At 37.6% G+C, this 19,743-nt stretch overlaps 1 protein-coding gene across 1 annotated transcript in view; it reads right to left on the bottom strand.

Moving 5' to 3' along the window:
• The window catches only part of CAMSAP2 (calmodulin regulated spectrin associated protein family member 2), a 94,636-nt gene that overhangs the window by 43,355 nt on the left and 31,538 nt on the right, over positions 1–19,743 (bottom strand). Inside the window, exons 3-4 of the mRNA XM_082484042.1 lie at positions 2,226–2,387; positions 1,463–1,546 (exon numbers count right to left, since the gene is read on the bottom strand). Of these exons, the coding sequence (XP_082340168.1) occupies positions 1,463–1,546; positions 2,226–2,387 (246 nt within the window). The remainder of the gene's footprint in view (positions 1–1,462; positions 1,547–2,225; positions 2,388–19,743) is intronic.

The raw sequence follows: 19,743 nt of genomic DNA, 5'->3' as shown, positions 1-19,743 counted from the left end.
CTATAGCAAGTCTTTCACCAGTTGATTCAAGAATGCTGACATTAAAGGTAAATTATAAACTAAAATTTTTATCTTGCTATTCCTAATATAAAATGCAAACTATCATATAAGTGAAAATAAACATTACTGAATTTTTACAAACACAGATAATTTTATGGCAGTGCTCTGATAATAATGTTCTCTTTGATATATCTTCGTTTACCATATTAAGACTCTAATGCACTTTGGATTATTCTCATCTTTCAAAGTGACCTAAAAAACACACAAAACTTGCTACTATTATTTTCAGGAAAAAGAAAAATCACTAGAGGAAAGAGGATCATAGGTTATCTCCTCGCCCCCCGTTTACTTTATCTAAATTTGAGATATGAACTTGTCAAGGACATCTTATTCTCCAGATTTCTATGCCATTATCACTACTGAACACAGATTGAATTTTCCATATCAGGATATATGCATCAGGGTCACACTACTATTGTAAAAAATACCATTTTCTTTGCTGAGTCACATACTTACTAATTAACCTTCATCATTCCTTATATTTAAAAAGAAACTACAAGTGCAAGGACATTCATTGCATTCATGCTTTTTGAAGCTGAACTTCTAATCTAGCCAAGTAACTGGCAACTCCTTCAGAGTAGCGTTGAAAAGGAGATAGCTGCTTACATGAAAACAGATCAGAAAGGGAACTAGGATTACAGCCTTGCAATAGCTAGGAAATCTGTTCTGCATTCAAGTGCAGGGATAATACCAAAGGGAGTTCAAACTGATTACCGACTCCCCAATAATAATTATATTACAATAGGATAAATGATCTCATTCTGAAGCAACCAATTTTACATACTCCGGAACTGTATGCTATCCTTCCATATTTTGATGGGTATAATGCTATTTAATTAACTGAGCTCCGCAAACAAAAGGAAAAAAAAATCATGTTAGGAAAGGGAATCAAACATAATCTGTTTTTATTGTATATGTAATAAAACCTGTCACCAACCAGTATTTTGGATCATAGCCAGAGCAATGCTTCCCATGATGCCACATACAGACTTCTCTTTGAGATGCACACAATTCACAAGGAAAAATCATGAATAAAAATGTGGTGATCTTTTTCATATGAGATCTGACTACAGTTTTAATTAATTCAGAAGTATTCATTAATCTTAATAAATTTCTTACTACCATAACATATGTTTCCCTGCCATCAAGGATTTATTTGTCAAAAAGGACAACTGGGAATAAAAAGTGCAACTCTATTAGTGCTAAATTTAAATGGGTATTTTCATGGAAACGATAAAACCATAACAAAATGACTGAATACTAAAAGTTTGCTTTCTTTAACGAGCAGTTAAAAGTTCTATGTCTGCAAATGAATAGTCACTTATGCATACTGTATGCAAGTATTTTTTGTTTACACATAAATGCTTATTCTTGTTTAAAATATTTTAACTCCTACACCTACCTTTTGACCTCCTGCAGATTCTGCACTGTGATGCTCTTTTAGTTTTTGTTCTTGTTCCATTATGTCTTTCAAATGTTCATTTACCTAGAGACAAAATAGTTTATTTTGCGGTCTGTTCTAAGAAACAAGTCATAGAAATTATGTCTTCAAAAGGTCTATAAATCACTACCACCGAGTTAAGCGAAAGGATTAAACAAATATTTCAGACTATAGCCCTGAAGAATAATCAGCAAATGTCAGCTTCAGGTGCAGTCTGGGGTCACCAGTTGTTGGCTTCACACTGTACAAATTAACGTGCCCCTTACTATGCTTGACCACATTTGATTAACAGTGTATCCTTGTTACTTGATTTGATTATGCAGTGAAGGCTGATCACTTCAAGCAAGATGTGTTGAAATACAAACAGAATACCTTGGGTTTCTATCATGATAAATTACACAATAAGACAACAACTCTTAAAGAGACAAAAAGAGACCCTCAAGCATCTGTCATGGCATCTCAACATGACAGTGACTGCTAAGATGTCATATGTAATGTATATTACAGTATTTATTTATACTTCACATTTATTTGGTTCACGTACTGTGTTTAACTTATTTCTGCAAACTTTGGTTTTTACTATTCAAGTACAGCAGATGAAGGAACAGTCTGTATCAGACACAGTCTTGATATACCTACATACATACATATCCTACCCACTCATCTCTAATCAAGTCATATAGAATACAAAGACAATCACAGCTTGCTTTTCCAGTACTTATACCTTGTTTATCCAGTACATGACAGCATCTTCAATGTCATAAGGTAGATCTGTAGCTTGGAAGAAGGATGAATACTGCTGAGTGCACGCAATCACTTTTTCAACGCTGACCATCTCTACGGTATATGCCATCATAAGAGTATCGATCATGGCCAAGTGAGCACTCTACAAAGAGAAGCAGCAATACCTAATTAGTTTGCAAATCAAAAGATAGCTTTCTTACGTATCGTTTCTGAACATAGGCACATACATGCTAAGACCAAAACTGTAAATGCTACAAGTTTTCTGTATGGTCGTCAGATTTTGAATGAAAGACAAACACAAATAACAGATTTAAGAACGTAATACAAAGCACAGGGACATTAATTAAAAAAAAATGCTTATTGCAAATTAAAATAACTTGTACAACAAAACTACACCAAAAATAAAGAAATGGAAATAGAAAGAAAAAGCAATTTTCATGATTCAAACATTATATCACTTTTAACAGAGCTAAAGAGATCTTTTAAGTTTGTCACTCTAGTGAAAACAAAAACCCTTGCCTAACCAATGTTATTTGTACTGGAAATAAAAGCTGAGCCTGCCTGATAAACAACCTTCATCATAATGAAAATGCTGCATTAATAAGTAGAAGTTTATCTATTTTAAAAGTCATAATCCAGGAAGAAGACACAATTATACTAACCTTAAGTAAAGAACAACATGACAGAAAATACTTATTTTTCTTCTAGTAAACTAATTATCTTATGCAGATCCAACTACATATGGACAACTAGGTTTAAAATAATCACACTGATAAATAAAATACAGCTTCTGTTGAGAGAGGAGGTGTGTTTCTCCTGGTGTCGTTATGGATTGAAAGACAATGGCTATTTCACTGTTTGTAATAATTTAAAAGACACCCCCGCCCCGAACAACCAACCACAAACCAGCAACAAAAAATGGAGGATGACAACCAGGATTTACATTAGATTCTGGTGACCACATAAGAAAATGATGGCGGTTTGTAGAGGCAGTGCCTACAGCTAAACAGATTTGTTTCTGCTTCATAAGAAGAACAGCAACAGCTTTCTAAGTATTAAGCAACATTTCCCATGAACCACAGCAATTTTCAAAGACAGTATTTTTTAAAACACTGCCTTTAAACACAGCTTACGATGCAAACAAAGATCTCAAACGCTTGTTAACACCATCACTTCAATTCTATAAAAAAATAGTCATATAAACATCTCACAAGGTAGCTATAACAGCCATGGCAACAGCAATGAACAATGTGAGTCACACAGCAATATGCTACCTAATCATAGTTAAGGTAGTACATGCACATCATTTGTTCCAGAATTCCCAGAAGGAAAAAGATGAACAGATCCAGACTTTGTGCTGCCCTTAGTGTTTGTATCACCAACAGAAGTGATGACGCTGACCTCAGAAGCAGGCAGCGGGACATAACTTTTTTTTGTTTGTTTGTTTGTTTGGTTTTTTTAAATGTAGTTGGCTTTGAAAAAAAGGCAAACTACACTTAGTTTATCTACTAAAGATATTCACAAAACTGTTCCTAACAGCCAGCCTTCCTGGAACAAGCTTATTCTCTCTGGACCCCCGATGTGAACAGAGGCCCCTGTCTGCCACACACTCCATCCGTGCTCCTAGCAGAAGAAGTGCAGCTAGGCTAGGAACCAACACCTCTTCACTCCTGCCACCACTGACTTCCTCAGAATAAAATCTTTTCACCATATTCATCTGCCTTGGGAATTTATTTACAGACCTTTAGTGGACAACTTCTGATACAAGCACTTAGATGCAAACGAAGGAAAGAGCCGAGGAGCTGAATTCTTGCCACCCAAAGTATTTAAGAAGGAAAAGACAGACAGCATTGCCCATGACCAGTCTCCTGAAGAACCTGCACTCCAGTGCGAAACACGACAATTCTATCCATACTTCAATCCTATCTCTGTTGACCCAGCAATGCAGTGGAGAGGAGTTCAAACAGAGTATCACGTTAACTACTAGTAAAATCCAAAAACCTTGTAACAGATTGTAGAGCCCCAGTCAGTCATACGAATCCATGCAGCCCTGCAGGAGTTTCCAGCTCAGATTGACAAAGGGTAGTTTAGCAAGTGCAAAACAGGAAGGAAAAAGGGAAGGCTTGGATGGTCTCTGACATCCAGGGGTCATGGCTCTAATGGTCTTTCCTTGCTGTATCTTTGTTGCCTCGTCTGAACGGCGCCTGGGTTAAAACCTTGTGCCATTTCCAGAACCTTCCCAGAAAATGAAACAGAGATATTAAAATAGCAAGAAAATGCTGGATTTGCTTTTAAAGAGAAGGTAGTGCACAAAACACATTTCCCATCCAGACATAAGAGTGGCCTCGTATGGAGCGCTACCGCTAGAGGTGTGCTAAGAGTCATGTCTACTGATCCAGAACCGCTCGGACTGCCTGCTGCACAAGAGGATTGTTTTCATCCCCTGCCTGCAGGGCAGACACAGCCTTGCAGTTGAGGTCTGACAACCAAGGAAGTTCCAAGCGTGTTTGGACGCAGAATCTTCTTCCTCAACTGTTGATCTACAACTAGCTCACCAGCTACAGGGAGCCAGTGCTTTGAGACCAGCCTGCAAGAAAAGCAGTCACTGGCAACTCTCCCAGATGGAATCAGTAGCCTTCACCTCCCATGCTGGATCATCAGTTTCTCTGTAAAACTTGATCATGCCTATGAATTGGATTGCCAATGGAGAGAGAAAGCCACTGAAGTGTTGCTAAAACTGTCAATATGCTCAGTACATTATAAATATATTAAGAAAATTAAATTATTTACAACTAGATAGCTGAGTCATATTTTCAATGTTTCTAGCAAATTATTAATGAACTGCAAGCTACTTAACCAAACAGAAGGAACAATGAAAGGGATGACCTTAGATAATATTCTGTAGTACCAAACCCAAGTGTAATAAACTTTTAGTCACACTGACTGGATCCATGTCACCACTTTTTATTTTATATAAGCTATCAAATAGAGCATCTTCAGAGTCTCACAAGTGACTCCAAATTATTTTCATTATAATCCAGGGAGGATGCTCAAAAGGACGTTTTTGAAAAATGGTAAATAATAAAAAGAGGAATTTGAGTCAGCTTGCATCTATTATCCTGAGAAACAAACTACAAAATTGGTATTTTCCCAGTTAGCAAAATAGAACTTTATTTTATAATTTCTTTACTAATAAAAATATTTAAAACTACGACCATCTAAGGATAAGCACATAAGATAACTTATACCTAAAATATTTGATTGTTTGTTTAAAAAAAGGAGGCACTGAAAGACAAACCATTTAATTCCAAATACAGCTCTACTGGTTTTCTTCAACTTATTCTGGAAAGAGACAGACAATCTGCATTCTTTTACATCTTTTAATTGGCTATGCTCAACAAGAAAGACTAAATTAAAAACTGCACTGCAAAAATAGTACCCTACTGTTCCAAACACAGGGTTTATCAGCATAATTGCTGAAGTTGCTACTGATAGTAAATAAAGTTCCAATTTTTGCGCATCTCTCACTGAACAGCATATTCTATGCACAGCTAAAAAAAGCAAGAGAGAGAGGTCATTTTTACTAGTTGGGTCTGTGATTATGACACAAGGAAGCAAACTTTCATAACTGGGGGGAAATACAGATACCATTCTGAGCTGGGCAGAAACTAGGATCAGCTGCTCAGGAATGTCTTCTTCCTCCGGACAAGCCTGCAATACAACTCCCCAGAAGCTGCTGATGACTGGGTACCAAGATGGCATTCTAAATACTGCTATTTCCTCCAAGATGTCAGCATTCTGACACGCAGCACAAAAAGAAAAGGCAGGATTTCATGCTGTCGCATAACTCCCACATCCAGAACTGCAGCAAGGCATATTTGAATAAGGATGCATGATTTTGGAAAAAAAAAATAAAATAAAATCATCATTTTTAAACAATAATAATAAAAAAACAGTAACATATTAAATTACAGAAAGTAGAATACAAAACCATTAGAGAAATATCTTTAAAAAAAATAATAATCAAAATCAACACCTCAGCAGTGAACAACACAAAGTAATACACTGTTTTATCACAAAACTTTGTTAAGCAGAGATTTGGTTTAAGCCAATTAAAAAAAAAAAACAACTTTTCATTCTTTGATCATTTCACTACAACACCGCAAAGTACTAAAGTCTTACATGGCACACTATAAATTATTAAAAAAAAAAATACTAAATGTTGGATTCTCAGAGGTATTTTATTTTCTAAGGCACAAATATGGTTTTGTCTTTCCCAGCTACACCCTGCACAGAACACAAGAGTTTTAACTCAGTAATCTTTACAATCTCGTGTAATTACTAGTTAGTTTCTGCACTGTAACGTAGGTTCCACAGCTTTATTTTCTACTGCTGAATAGTTCAGCAAGAAACTTACTGAACTGTAGAAGAAAAATTATTCTGAGCATGACTGCTAATGCTTTCTCTATCTGCCTAATCTTTGATTATGGACCTTGTTCCACCTCCACCAGTAGTGGCAAACTACTTCATTAAAAAGCGTACTAAGCAAAAATTGTGTATGATACTGTGCACACAGATACTTATGGACAAATACTACATATTACAGAGAGCTCTTATATTATTACCTAACCAATAAGGATATTTCTCATATTCCATTAAACAATATTCAAGTCAGGAGTTCTCCTTTGGCCTGCCCCTTCAGGAAAATCATTGACAGCACCACTTCCCACTATGGTGCTTAAAGAAAGAGACAGAAAGGCAGAGAGAAAACAGAGGATATAATTGTTATCCTCATGCTAAAATAAATAAATTACTCTTTTCTTGAGTCTTTTAGTGAAAGAAAAAGTCCCATGGTCTCTCTATGCTTTGGAGAAAAGATTTTATTTTTGACAGGATACTGCTTTTGTAAAAAGGAATGTGTGTTTCTGTTCTTATGGAAGTTGGTCATGCTTCAAGAATTTTTAGCAAGAATTATGTGAAGGAATTTGGTCATATTTCTTCAAAAAAAAAAAAAGTCTTCACACTGTAGTTCTCCCTTGTACAACCAAACACATATTTTTAGCTATATTCCCTAAAGATTTTGCCTACACTGGATCAGGCACTTGAGCAAAGAACAGAAGAGATCAGGTCTCCTCAATTAGCTGGGAGAATATTTATATCACCTTTGTATCAATAGCTATGCATGTAGCCAACTGCCTCTACCTGCTGAAAACAGAGGTTTCGGATCCAGACATTTCTCACAATACAGCAAAAACCAGTAAGGTGAGCCAGCTATTTCAGCAACAGTAAGGTATAGAGTAAATTCCACGGGTTTGATGAAACTTACTGTGGAGATATTACACTAAGTAAGCACTAAGATTACAAATATATTGAATGTTTGGTGTATTCCTAAAAAATAATTGATCTGGTAATGCTAACTTCAAGTAACACTTCTTCGATTGAAACTGAAATTCCCATTAATGTTCTGCCTGTGTATACCATAGCATGGCCAGCAGAAGTACGGAGGTGATTGTGCCCCGTACTCAGCACTGGTGAGGCCACACCTCGAGTATTGTGTCCAGTTTTGGGCAACTCAATACAAGAGAGATATTGAGGTGCTGGAGCGAGTGATGAGGAGGGAACGAAACTGGTGAAGGGCCTAGCAGACAAATCATATGAAGAGCGGTTGAAGGAGCTGGGACTGTTTAGTTTGAGGAGGAGGCGGCTGAGAGGAGACCTCATCACTCTCTATAACTACTTGAAAGGACACTGTAGAGAGGTTGGTGCTGGTCTCTTCTCACAGGTAATTAATGACAGAACAAGAGGAAATGGCTTCAAGCTCCAACAGGGTAGATTTAGACTGAACATTAGGAAAGAATTTTTCACAGAAAGAGTGGTCAGGCATTGGAATAGACTGCCCAGGGAGGTGGTTGAGTCACCATCCCTGGATGTGTTTAAGAGATGTTTAGATGTGGTGTTGGAGGATATGGTGTAGGGGAGAACTTTGTTGAGTAGGGTAGATGGTTGGACTCGATGATCCCAAGGGTCTCTTCCAACCTAGACAATTCTGATTCTATGATTTCCTTTTCTGATTATTACCACAGAATGGTTGTTATCAAGACAGAGCAAAGATAACTAGAAAGAAAAAAAGCAAAAAAGAGAATATAGTAACCGAGACAGCGATCATCTCCACAAAAAAAACCAGCCACTGAATTTATAACTGCTAGAAGGTATTGATCATATGGAATAACCATTTTAGGACATGTACTTAAGGAGAAAAGACGGGGCGAACCCAAAGTTGCTGATACGTAGGGTAAAAGAAATACTGGAACGGCAGGCGAGTAAGGGATTAAACATACAGGACAACTCTAGTGAAAGGGTGTGCCGAGAACACAGTGAGGATCTCCTTACATCCCACACTAACCCATGTCTCTGAATTCAGCTTTCTTGTGGATCCTATGAACTCAGCTTGAGGAGGCTGAGTAGCTTTAGCCCCCAGGCACCCTTTTCCAAAGACCCTTCCCTAGATAATCCAAGGCTCAAATGAATCTGCTAGCATAATGAGATGCAACCTAAATTCCAAGTCTCGACTAAGAGTGGAAAATTGCAGAATTTCAGTGCAGGGAAAGCACAGGCCAAGGCTCGATAATGCAGGAGGTGAGGAAGGAATTCATAAGTAGAGCCAATAGGTGATAACTCTATTACAAATTTCAAAGCTATTGCTTCATTTCACCAACATTCGTAAAGTAAAATGAAGACAATTCTGATACTACAAAGGAAACAATAGTTTTAAAAAATTTCAATCAACAAAAAGGAGCAGTCTGAAGTAGTCAATTCTGCCCCGTCTAATGATTTTTGGACCTAATTATTTTCTAGCCTCATGCAGTACTTGTGCCTAGCACAATTCTAAAATAACCCCAGTTGTCTAGTTATTCTTGTCCTGCCATGGAACTTTCATGTCAAATTACCTTCTCACTGCATTTTCATCAAGAACAAGTGCTTGACTGATAAGATGCTTGTTCAGCAAGAACGGGCATCACTGAGTCACACTAAACACATTGTAGCAGGTTCTGCAAGGTGGAGGGAATGGTTTTAGCTTTCAATATTTATGATAACCTTCTGTATTTGGTTAACTTTCAAAATTCAGTAATCGATTATATGAATATATGTAAAACGTGATTATTTGACTGACTATACACATTTGACATGGAAAATGTAATTCATGTGTAAAAAAAAGGGATTTGTTAAGTATGGATACTTGCTGAGTTAAACATTTTTATAGCACTTCTAAGTTCTTCTACCTAAGGTTTCCTCATTATGCTTGTTAGGGAATTTAATAATTTGATCTATTAACTCAATTGTAATTAAATACTTAACAGAGATCCCCAAATTATTTCTGAATCACATAATCAAGTAAGACCTTGCTCCACTCCAGCTCATAGTGAAACAAAACAACTTCACAACCTACACTGGAATCAAGAACCAGTAAATAGTGCTCATCACATTATTTTTATTTTGTCATATTTTATAGTTTCACACTACCTACTTTGATTTTTTTTTTTTAACTATACTTAAGAATTACTCCAGAAGTTGCCTGTATCCTATTTACCAGAAGAATCAAATGCCTAATGGCAAAACCCACAAAGGTACTAAAGTGCCTTTATGCCAAGTACTCCATGTTTCAAAAATAAATCATTTGTAGTTGGACAGGTTAAACTAAAACAAGAAAGTAATGTAGGATAACTGGTAACAAGATGGTTATACACATTTAGATGAATAAATAGCATCAGCCTCAAATTTCCCAGAGTATTTTATTTTTGCAGATAATTGAGGATTTTCCTTGATCACACCATCAAAATCCTATCCAGATAAACCCGAAACAAAAATCCCTTACAAAAATTTATATTCTGTTACATATGTGCCCTGGCTCCTCGCTCTCATGCTCTGGACATTTAAACCAAGAAGCAGCAGTAATTATATAAAATACCATCTGAATTTCTTCTGGCACAACAATCTCCACTAATCTTTGAAGAATACAGGAGTGGGAAAAAGAAACAGGGCTTTGTTATAAACTGACTATATCCATATATAAATAAAAAGTAGTTCCTTCTTCCTGACTCACTCATACCTGCATAGTAATGACATTAAAAGCAGTGGTTTAACTTCTCTGGCAACTCAGGTAAAACACCTCCAGAGGCAGTTATCACCAGGAAGTATCCAAGCCTGTTCATCTCAGAACATCTGCTGAAGGAACACAGCCTGAGGAGCGCTGGAGAACTACCATTTCCTCATGGAGATGCAAGAGCAGTGACAAGACAAGCTGGGTTGCTACAGAATTTGGGGTGAAGAGTTCAGGTTTGGGTGATGTGCTATAGAGAGGAAGTTAGAAAGGGAAAGAGAGAAAAGAGGCTGAGTTTCCAAAGAAAAAAAAAGTAGGGCTGGGGTACTTATTCAAGGAGATGAGAGTGGAAGAGGAAACAGAGGCACTTCTTCTCTAGTGCATGACTTAGCCTGGCACTGTGTCACAGCATGCTACAAGTCACACTGACAAAGCCACTCAGCCACTGTTCAGTACGTTATCAGAGCTGACTAGTTTGGAAACTTTGCAGCATAAACTTCTAGTTAATCCCTTTCACAGTTAAATGTTGATAGCCATTTTTGAATGGCAGCTTTTGTTGCTCAGGTAACTGATAGACCATGCTTTCTGACTAATTTGCCTTTTTCTCAATATGAAACTACTCTCACACTTTATTACACAATCTTCATAAGGTTTAAAGCACTGAATGAATGTAAAAGACCCATCTGGTAGAAGTCACACCATCAACTTGGTATCACCACAGTAATTTATTAAAATTTTGCCTAATGTTATACAGAGGATGAAAATTTATATAATTCTCAACATTTAACACATTTCTTTCTATTGCCCAGTGGCCTTGGGTTCTGATGAACTAAGTTCTAATAATGAGCTCTTCTGCACATAGTACTAATGAGAGTGAGAGAAAAAATTATGCTTTAATTACAATGATGAATAGTACAATATACTGGTTTGTTCAATTACCACGTTTGACACAACAGATTGGAAGGTTGATTACTCATTGCAATTTAGTATGAGTCTCAGTTTGAGACAGAATGTAAGAAGTTTCTAATTTTCTACAATTTGCTGGAGAGGAATTCAAATAATATTTGAAAGAAACCTAGAAAAACTTAGACCAACCACCTTCTCAAAACAAGTCCAACTAGCTCAAGTTTCTCAAGGACTTCTCCAGTCAAATTTTTAGTATCAATAAGGATGGAGAATCTACAGTCTTTTTGGGCAACGACCTAATGTCTCCCATAATGTTAAGAGTTAGCTGGTAGCCTCCTCAGTACAAAATCCCAGCCTCCTGGAAAACATATGGCTGAACTAAAACATAGAGAAAGACTATGTAGCTCTCATTTGCTTCAAATACTGACCTGTCAGTATCACTATTTGTATCAAGGTGCTTTGTTGTTTTTTTTTTTTTGTGAATAAAGATAAATACAGAACACTGCTTTCCTATAAGAGGAGAAACAAAGTTAGCTGTGGTTCCCTTATTTCTCAAACCAAAAAAGAATCAACGTAGGGCCAAGTCATCAATGGAAATCTCCAACTAAATTCCAGGATTATTGCTAAAAAACCTGCAACTCACCTAAAGCCCAGCTGAACACTACAAGTTGTCATGCTGCTCTGTTACAATATAAATCCAGAATAAAAGTGTAAAATGATGCAGACTTTAATCCATCATAATTCAGTCTACCACATAAAAATTTAAGTTGTTACAAGACTGTGTGAGAATTTGAAAACAAACAGGATGCTATCTTTCAAAAGGGGGAAACAAGCATTAATTTTTGCATGAAGAGTCAATAAGAAACATTCCTACTTTTTCATCTGAACAGGCTCCTTATAATTTTCCTTGTTTTTCTGTGTATACCTTTACATGTGATTTTTTAATGTTTCATTTACTAACATTATAGTGAGGTGGCAGCATCTGCACAATTCTGGGATTGGCCTTCCAGGGTGAGATCTTAAATCCTGCATTCTACACAGTTTCCTCAGGAAATGTCGTCCCCCCCCCCCCCCGGAATTCATGTAAGACCCTTGCCAAAATACAATACTGGAAATAGAGACTTAAATTACTCAGGGAAGGCATTTTAAGAACAACTTTTAACTATAAACAAGAGATTTGGGGTTTTGTTGCAAAACTCATCATCTTCATTTTTGAGAGGTCACCATCATTCTTGGTCCAAAATAGTATTTGTCTTGTATGCTGGGGAAATGTATCTTTTTGCATCTTAGATAAAACAAAAAAATTAGTGTTGAAGCTAATGCCTCTGACATGTAAGCATCCAAGACCTCGGGACAACTTCATTCTGTCACATGTCAAATATAACCATATTTTTATAAAGTTGCTGCTCAAGAACCTATGAGATGTTTCTGTGATTTTTTTTTTTAAACTGTACAAAAGTCTATTTTTAGGACAGAAACATGGGAATCTTTCTTTGGCTTAGCTTGCTTTGTTAATCTAGGAAAATATTAGCTAAAGAAATCAAAACATTTTGTCCCGTCATTTCAACATACTATCCTCAAAAAGAGGAAAACTAGCTTCAATTTTAGATGAAACCATAATATGAAATCTTGCATTTGCATATGAACTGGCTCCTGATAATTTCCTTGCTGCTTCTAACCATAAAAAGGGCAGACAAATAGTGTCATCACACTCATTGTAATGGCAATTATGTTAAGAATAGGAGTTATTTGTCCTTTTCCTCAAAGGTTTATAGGAATATCACATTTATAGACCATAACACAGCACAGTAAGACATAAGAGGGAAATTGACCTTGTCAAACATTTACTTCTAAAATAACAGCCACGGCCAAAAGAAATTTTGAGTCTCCTACTTAAATCAACTCTATCAGCAGCATTAAAGAAATTAGAGCAGACAGAAAATTATACCGATCACGAGAAGCCTGTATCTCTATGGCTGTTAATATAGTAAAACCTTGTAAGTGACAAGCTGCTGACTAATAGCATTACTAAACCAGACAGCTGACCAACATTTTTTCATCTACTTATTAAAGGACTGTGACAGGCCAGCCGCAACAGTGGCTGCTACACAAGGACATCCACAATGATGTTATAGCAGAAGTGGCAAAGATGCATTAGGGTTGTTTTGATAAACATTCAAAAGCCTTTTCACTTGTTTGGTTAATCCAAACACCAAGCTTTAAGAGATCTTTAACCTCTGAAGTAAAGTAGGGTTTCTTCAGAGAAAGAGTCGTACATATGCACACACAGGTATAGAACAATTATTTTACTGTAAACTTTATGATTTTTTTTTTATCTTCCTAACTCACTCTGAACTCAGCTATATAATTTATACTTAAGAATAAGCAATCTGCATGCCTTCAGAGAGATCCTGCTTTACCAATAATCCTTTTTAATAGATTACTTGCACTTAGGGGTGTCCACTTCATCCACTGCTGTAGATTTTTGCAGGACATCTTGCTGTACTCCCTATCACTATAAGTTTCTGCTCAGCATAGGGCCATACAGGCCATGTCTGTGTAAGGAATCACTGCAGATCAACAGGAGCAGGTTGGTAGACAGAAAAAGGTTGTTCTGAGGATGGGACACCAACAATATAGACTTCTGTGGTCAACCATTTCTCCACTTTGAAAATAATTTAGAAATTAAGCAGTGTACCAGGTAAGGCAATGGATTGTCTTTCTATCAGCTTTTCACAAAGATGGGAAGGTCAATGGAATAGTAACTAAAGCTTTTCTTAAAAGTTACTTTGGTAAAGGCATGAAAAATAGTCATAGATACGATACTTTCTTCAGTAAGTACATTTTCTTTCCAAGAAAACTTTCTTTTTAAAAATGAAAAGGACAATTAGCTTGTGGCCTACACATAGAAAACACTAGAACGTTCTTTTCCAAAGCATTAAGATAGAACAGGAGACCATTGTGGACTAGAGACGACTTCTCAGTTAAATGGCAACCACATTAAAATGATGCTTGTTCTCACCCTTCACAAGTATCTGCTTGTAAACTGATACTTTTTATGACATGAAAATGAATTGAAGAGACTCCTCCACCTCCCTTTGGTAATGAAATAACCGCCAGTTCACGTGTCTATTTAAAGATTAAAACAGTAAAACACACAATCATGTTCTCATTCCTTTTTGGTTCATAATATTCCAGGAGGTGTTGCATAATTAGTAGCTCTCAAAACAGTAAAGTCAGTTGCAACAATAACCTATTCACATTGTAGTAAACAATGATTTTCTTCGGCAAAATATCACTCCTCCTTTTCTCCCCAACTAAGGCAAGCTGAGTAAGAGGCCAGGATGATAAATGAAACAAAACCAAGAAAACAGCTGAACAGAGGAACACAATACAGAAACATGAAAAATGTTAACTCCTTTCATTTACAAAATGGCACATTTCAATGACTTAAGGTGGTGACTAGAATATATTTGCTGTGCTTTCAAGAACAACAATAAACATCAATAGTATTATACGAAGCCTCCGCTACAAGCACAAGACACATCAGTGCATTCTGTCCAGAAACCACCCAAGCCCTTCGCATAATGATGAAAATATTTGCTTCAGCAAAATGCATGATCCCCACAACTGAACCTCAACTATTAAATCACTTCGTTAACTGGGAAGAAGAGGGGATACAAAGGGAGGGAAAGAACAGGAAAGCAAAGTATTTTATAACCACTCTTAAATGAACAACAGCCTGTTAAACATTAAGGCACATCAGCAGAGTCACATACTGCCACGGAGGGGTGAGTGCAGGTCCCATGCAAACAATACGCAAGGATGTAGTGTGTTTAAAAGCACACAACTACTGGCAAAAGTCAGGCAGTTTGACTGAGTAGCTACACTGTTTTGTCAGTCAAAAGGCTACAACCACAGAACAAAAGTCTTAAAGTCTTTGGTGGGTTGTTTGGGTGTTGGAACATTTGGAGGAACTCGAAACAGTTTTGCCTAGAAAAGTTGGAGAATAAAGTGGTGTGAATACTAAGGACTGCAGAGGAATGACATCAAGCAAGGCCAAAATTTCTGGAGAGGTGCTGTTGCAAGAATTTAATTGATTTTTTTTTAATTGGATTAAATTAATCCAAGAAAAGTAGAAATTATTGGTTCCTGGTTTTTTCTTAATTTCTGTCTGCCTTATTTTGCTCTGTTTCTGGTTTGTTTGGGATTTTTCCCACACCACCTTCACATTAAAATTATAAATTGACTGACATCTGTTGTTTCTCTTCAAGCATCCAGACTCTGTAATCCCATAATCCTTAAATGGGAAAGGAAGATTATTGAGAAACTTGTCTGAACTACATGTGAGATACATTACTGGACATTTTAGCAACCGATTTAAAAAATCATTGGTTTCAAGTATGTTATATCAGAATTGAAGGCAGTATCCGTAACTTATGTTACCTAAATACCCAAAGGAAAATTTTATCAAACCTAAAAAAACTGTCTGTCTGCATAGGTAGGTCAATTTATAGTATTTCAAAAAGTAAAAATCAGTATTGTGATAGTACAAGATGGAATGGACACTATTGGAAAAGATGGTATACAATTCTCACTAAAGAACTATCCCAGCACGTTTATTGGTCCCAGCTAACAGGCAATATACTTTACAGTGTCTACCTGATCATCCAAAACATATTATAAATCCAAATCAATAAGCAATTTTGCCAAAGAAAATTCTTACAGTACATGCTACAGATATGAAAGACTGGGCAGAAAAAACTTAATCTGCATTAAAAATTAAAACTTGTCAATATTTTAAAATGTACTTTAAAACATGGTTTAGATAATTTGGGGTTTGCTCAACAGTGTTAATTGCTCTGCCATATAGACGATATAACAGTAAGCTGAACTGTTGTTACTCAGTTGGTTTCTCATTTCTTAATATTTTACTGTATTATAAACAACAATCAGGATTTTTATTTGCTTATTTGCTATACTTTTCCATAGCTGGCAAAACTGATTAGTCTTATAGCCATTAAGTAACACAAACCCACTCCCCAAATATCATATACTTGCACACCAAGTGATATAGATTTTGATGCTAATCAGTTATTTGGTGCATTTGTCATTTGCAGTATTTTCATGGTAATCAAGACTACAAGAAACATCACAAGAAAGTGTTAAAATTACCCAAAGTTTTTTTTAAGTTGCTATTAAATATTAATTCCAAGCAGAACAAGAAAACAGCTGATGTTACTCTCCAGAATTCAATTTATTTTTTCACCTCATCCCTTCACTGCTCCAGATTATAACAGGTACTCATCATAATTGCTTCTTTAACATCATTCTCTCCGGTAATTTCCACTTGAATTACAACATGTTGCATTATTATTAGTTATGTTCTATGTTATGGGAAACGTGACTACAAAGTGAACAATCACGTATAGCTACCTCTTTGGCACAGGAATTTTCCCTACCATTCTTAACAGTAGATAATGAATAACCTTTGCATTTCCAAAAGAACTTGTGTTATCATCTTTCCACTCTCTATACCCAGGCATAATCAAATCCTGCCAAAACATTCAAACAGTGGATTTCAATAAATTTAACCTACATTAAGGCTAAACAAACCACTTGTGATTGTTTTTCAAACCATTCCTAACGTCTACATACAGCTCACTGTATTCATCCTCAAACACAGTCACTATTTTGAGACATATTACTTAAGAGCTGTGGTGAAAAGTCTTTTCCAAGTTTTATGTTGGATACATATGCACACATACGAAGCAAGGCAAAGAGGTGCTAGAGTCCCAAGAAAAAACACAGGCTAGACAAATGCCAAGCCTACAAGAGAAAGTACATATGGTTTATCCCTGAACAGAGGGCGCTGTGATATTTTAGCTTCCAGTAACAAGTACTTAATGTATAAAATGCAGCTATAGTAGATTAATTTAAAGCATTATTTCATTATCCCACAACAGATGAAAGGTATAGGTACAGAAGTGAGGGATCTCAGATGACTGAAGAACTGTTTCACAAGCTTATAATTATTGATGGACATCAATCACACATGCACCTGCATCACTTTGAATAAAGTAAGCTTCATTTCATACAGACAATTTCAGCTTTCGATTTTCAACAATTTCTGCAAATAAAAATAACAAAAAGATTAAAAAAAAAAGATAAAGTGATAGGTACATTCATATTAGTATACAATCTTTCTACTGTGTCTGGCATTCTTCGCATTCATCCTCTTTGCACTTGGGTGCAAAATAAATACTGACTATCAAAAAACATATGGTATAACAGCTGCTACATAGTTCAGGTACTTCGTTTTCACTATTAAATCCAAATAACTTTATTTTGATTGTGCCTTTAGCAGATGAGAAAGTAGCTGTTTAATGCAAGTTAGTTATACTGAAAAAACAGACAAAACAAAATCAGTTTTGCACTTCCAATGAATGAGCACAGAGAGGTTCAACCAGAGCAGCTACTACAGACAAGAGGAACATTAACATCCCTAACTCCTTTCTTCTCTGTGCATTGTAGCCTGCAACTTCCCTGTACCATCCCAGGACATGCCGTCACGCAACAGGAAATGTGCTTCCAGCTCCATCCTTCACCCAGGCTTGAGAGCTGCAAATCAGGCTGTGTGCTGGGACATTACAGTCGTAGCAGGAAGCACTTTGAACCGAGTTTGCTGTTCAGATACCCGTTTCCCATACCCACTGCAGAAAAGGCTGCAGGCTGGCTGGCAGCCAACCGGACCATACTGATCTACCAGACAGCTTTAGCTATAACTATGAAATGGTTTAAAATAAAGATCATGATAATAGTGATTCTTCAAACTTTTTACTTGGATGCTATTTAAAATACTTTCATCATTAATTAACATGACCTTTACAATGGCTTTTGAATTAATCCCTAACTGACTATACTGGGATTCTCTTTACATAAGGCAAAGGGGGAGGTCTGGAGAGTGGAAGATTTTCCCTCAGTTGAGGAGGACCGGGTCAGAGACCACTTGGCCAAGCTGGACATTCACAAGTCCATGGGCCCTGATGGCATGCATCCGCGAGTGCTGAGAGAGCTGGCGGATGTTATTGCTAGACCACTCTCCATCGTCTTTGAACGGTCATGGAGAACAGGAGAGGTGCCTGAGGACTGGAGGAAGGCCGACATCACTCCAATCTTCAAAAAAGGCAAGAAGGAGGACCCAGGGAACTACAGACCGGTTAGTCTAACCTCTGTCCCTGGGAAGGTATTGGAGCGACTCATTCTGGATGTCATCTCCAAACACGTTGAGGAACAGGAAGTTATTGGAAGTGGTCAACATGGATTTACCAAGGGTAAATCGTGCTTGACCAATCTGATAGCTTTCTATGATGTTATAACTGGTTGGCTGGATGAGGGGAAAGTCGTGGATGTCATCTACCTTGACTTTAGCAAGGCTTTTGACACTGTCTCCCATGACATCCTCATTAGGAAGCTGAGGAAGTATGGGCTAGATGAGGTGACAGTGAGGTGGATTGAGAGTTGGCTGCGGGACAGGACTCAGAGGGTTGTGATCAGTGGCACAGAGTCTAGTTGGAGGCCTGTAACCAGTGGTGTCCCCCAGGGGTCAATACTTGGTCCTATTTTGTTTAATATATTCATTAATGACCTGGATGAGGGGACAGAGTGTATCCTCAGCAAGTTTGCTGATGATACCAAACTGGGTGGGGTGGCTGACACCCCAGAGGGCTGTGCTGCCATCCAGCGTGACCTGGACAGGCTGGAGAGCTGGGCAGAGAAGAACCTAATGAGGTTCAACAAAACCAAGTGCAAGGTCCTGCACCTGGGGAGGAAGAATGCTAGGCACCAGTACAGGTTAGGGGCTGACCTGCTGGGAGATAGCTTGGAGGAGAAGGATCTGGGGGTTGTGGTAGACAGTAAATTATCCATGGCCCAGCAATGTGCCCTTGTCGCCAAAAAGGCCAATGGAATCCTGGGCTGCATAGGGAAGAGTGTGGCCAGTAGGTCGAGGGAGGTCATTCTCCCCCTCTACTCGGCACTGGTGAGGCCACAACTGGAATACTGTGTCCAATTTTGGGCTCCCCAGTTCAAGAGGGACAGGGAACTGCTGGAGCGAGTCCAGCGAAGGGCAACTAAGATGATTAAGGGCTTGGAGCACCTCCCTTATGAGGAAAGGCTGAGAGAGCTGGGACTCTTTAGCCTGGAGAAGAGAAGGCTGAGGGGAGACCTTATTATGGCGTACAAGTATCTAAAGGGTGGGTTAAAGGAGGATGGAGCCAGGCTCTTTTCATTGGTTCCAAGTGACAGGACGAGGGGCAATGGGCACAAGTTAGAACACAGGAAGTTCCGTTCAAATACACGGAAACAGTTCTTTACGGTGAGGGTGACAGAGCACTGGAACAGGCTGCCCAGGGAGGTTGTGGAGTCCCCTTCCCTGGAGATTTTCAAGACCCGCCTGGATGCAGTCCTGAGTAATGTGCTCTAGGCAATCCTG

Source organism: Vanellus vanellus (genome assembly GCF_965231255.1).
Source record: "Vanellus vanellus genome assembly, chromosome: 5".
Lineage (NCBI taxonomy): Eukaryota > Metazoa > Chordata > Aves > Charadriiformes > Charadriidae > Vanellus > Vanellus vanellus.
Note: the sequence above shows the minus strand (reverse complement) of the source record. Positions and strands in the feature narration are given on the sequence as shown.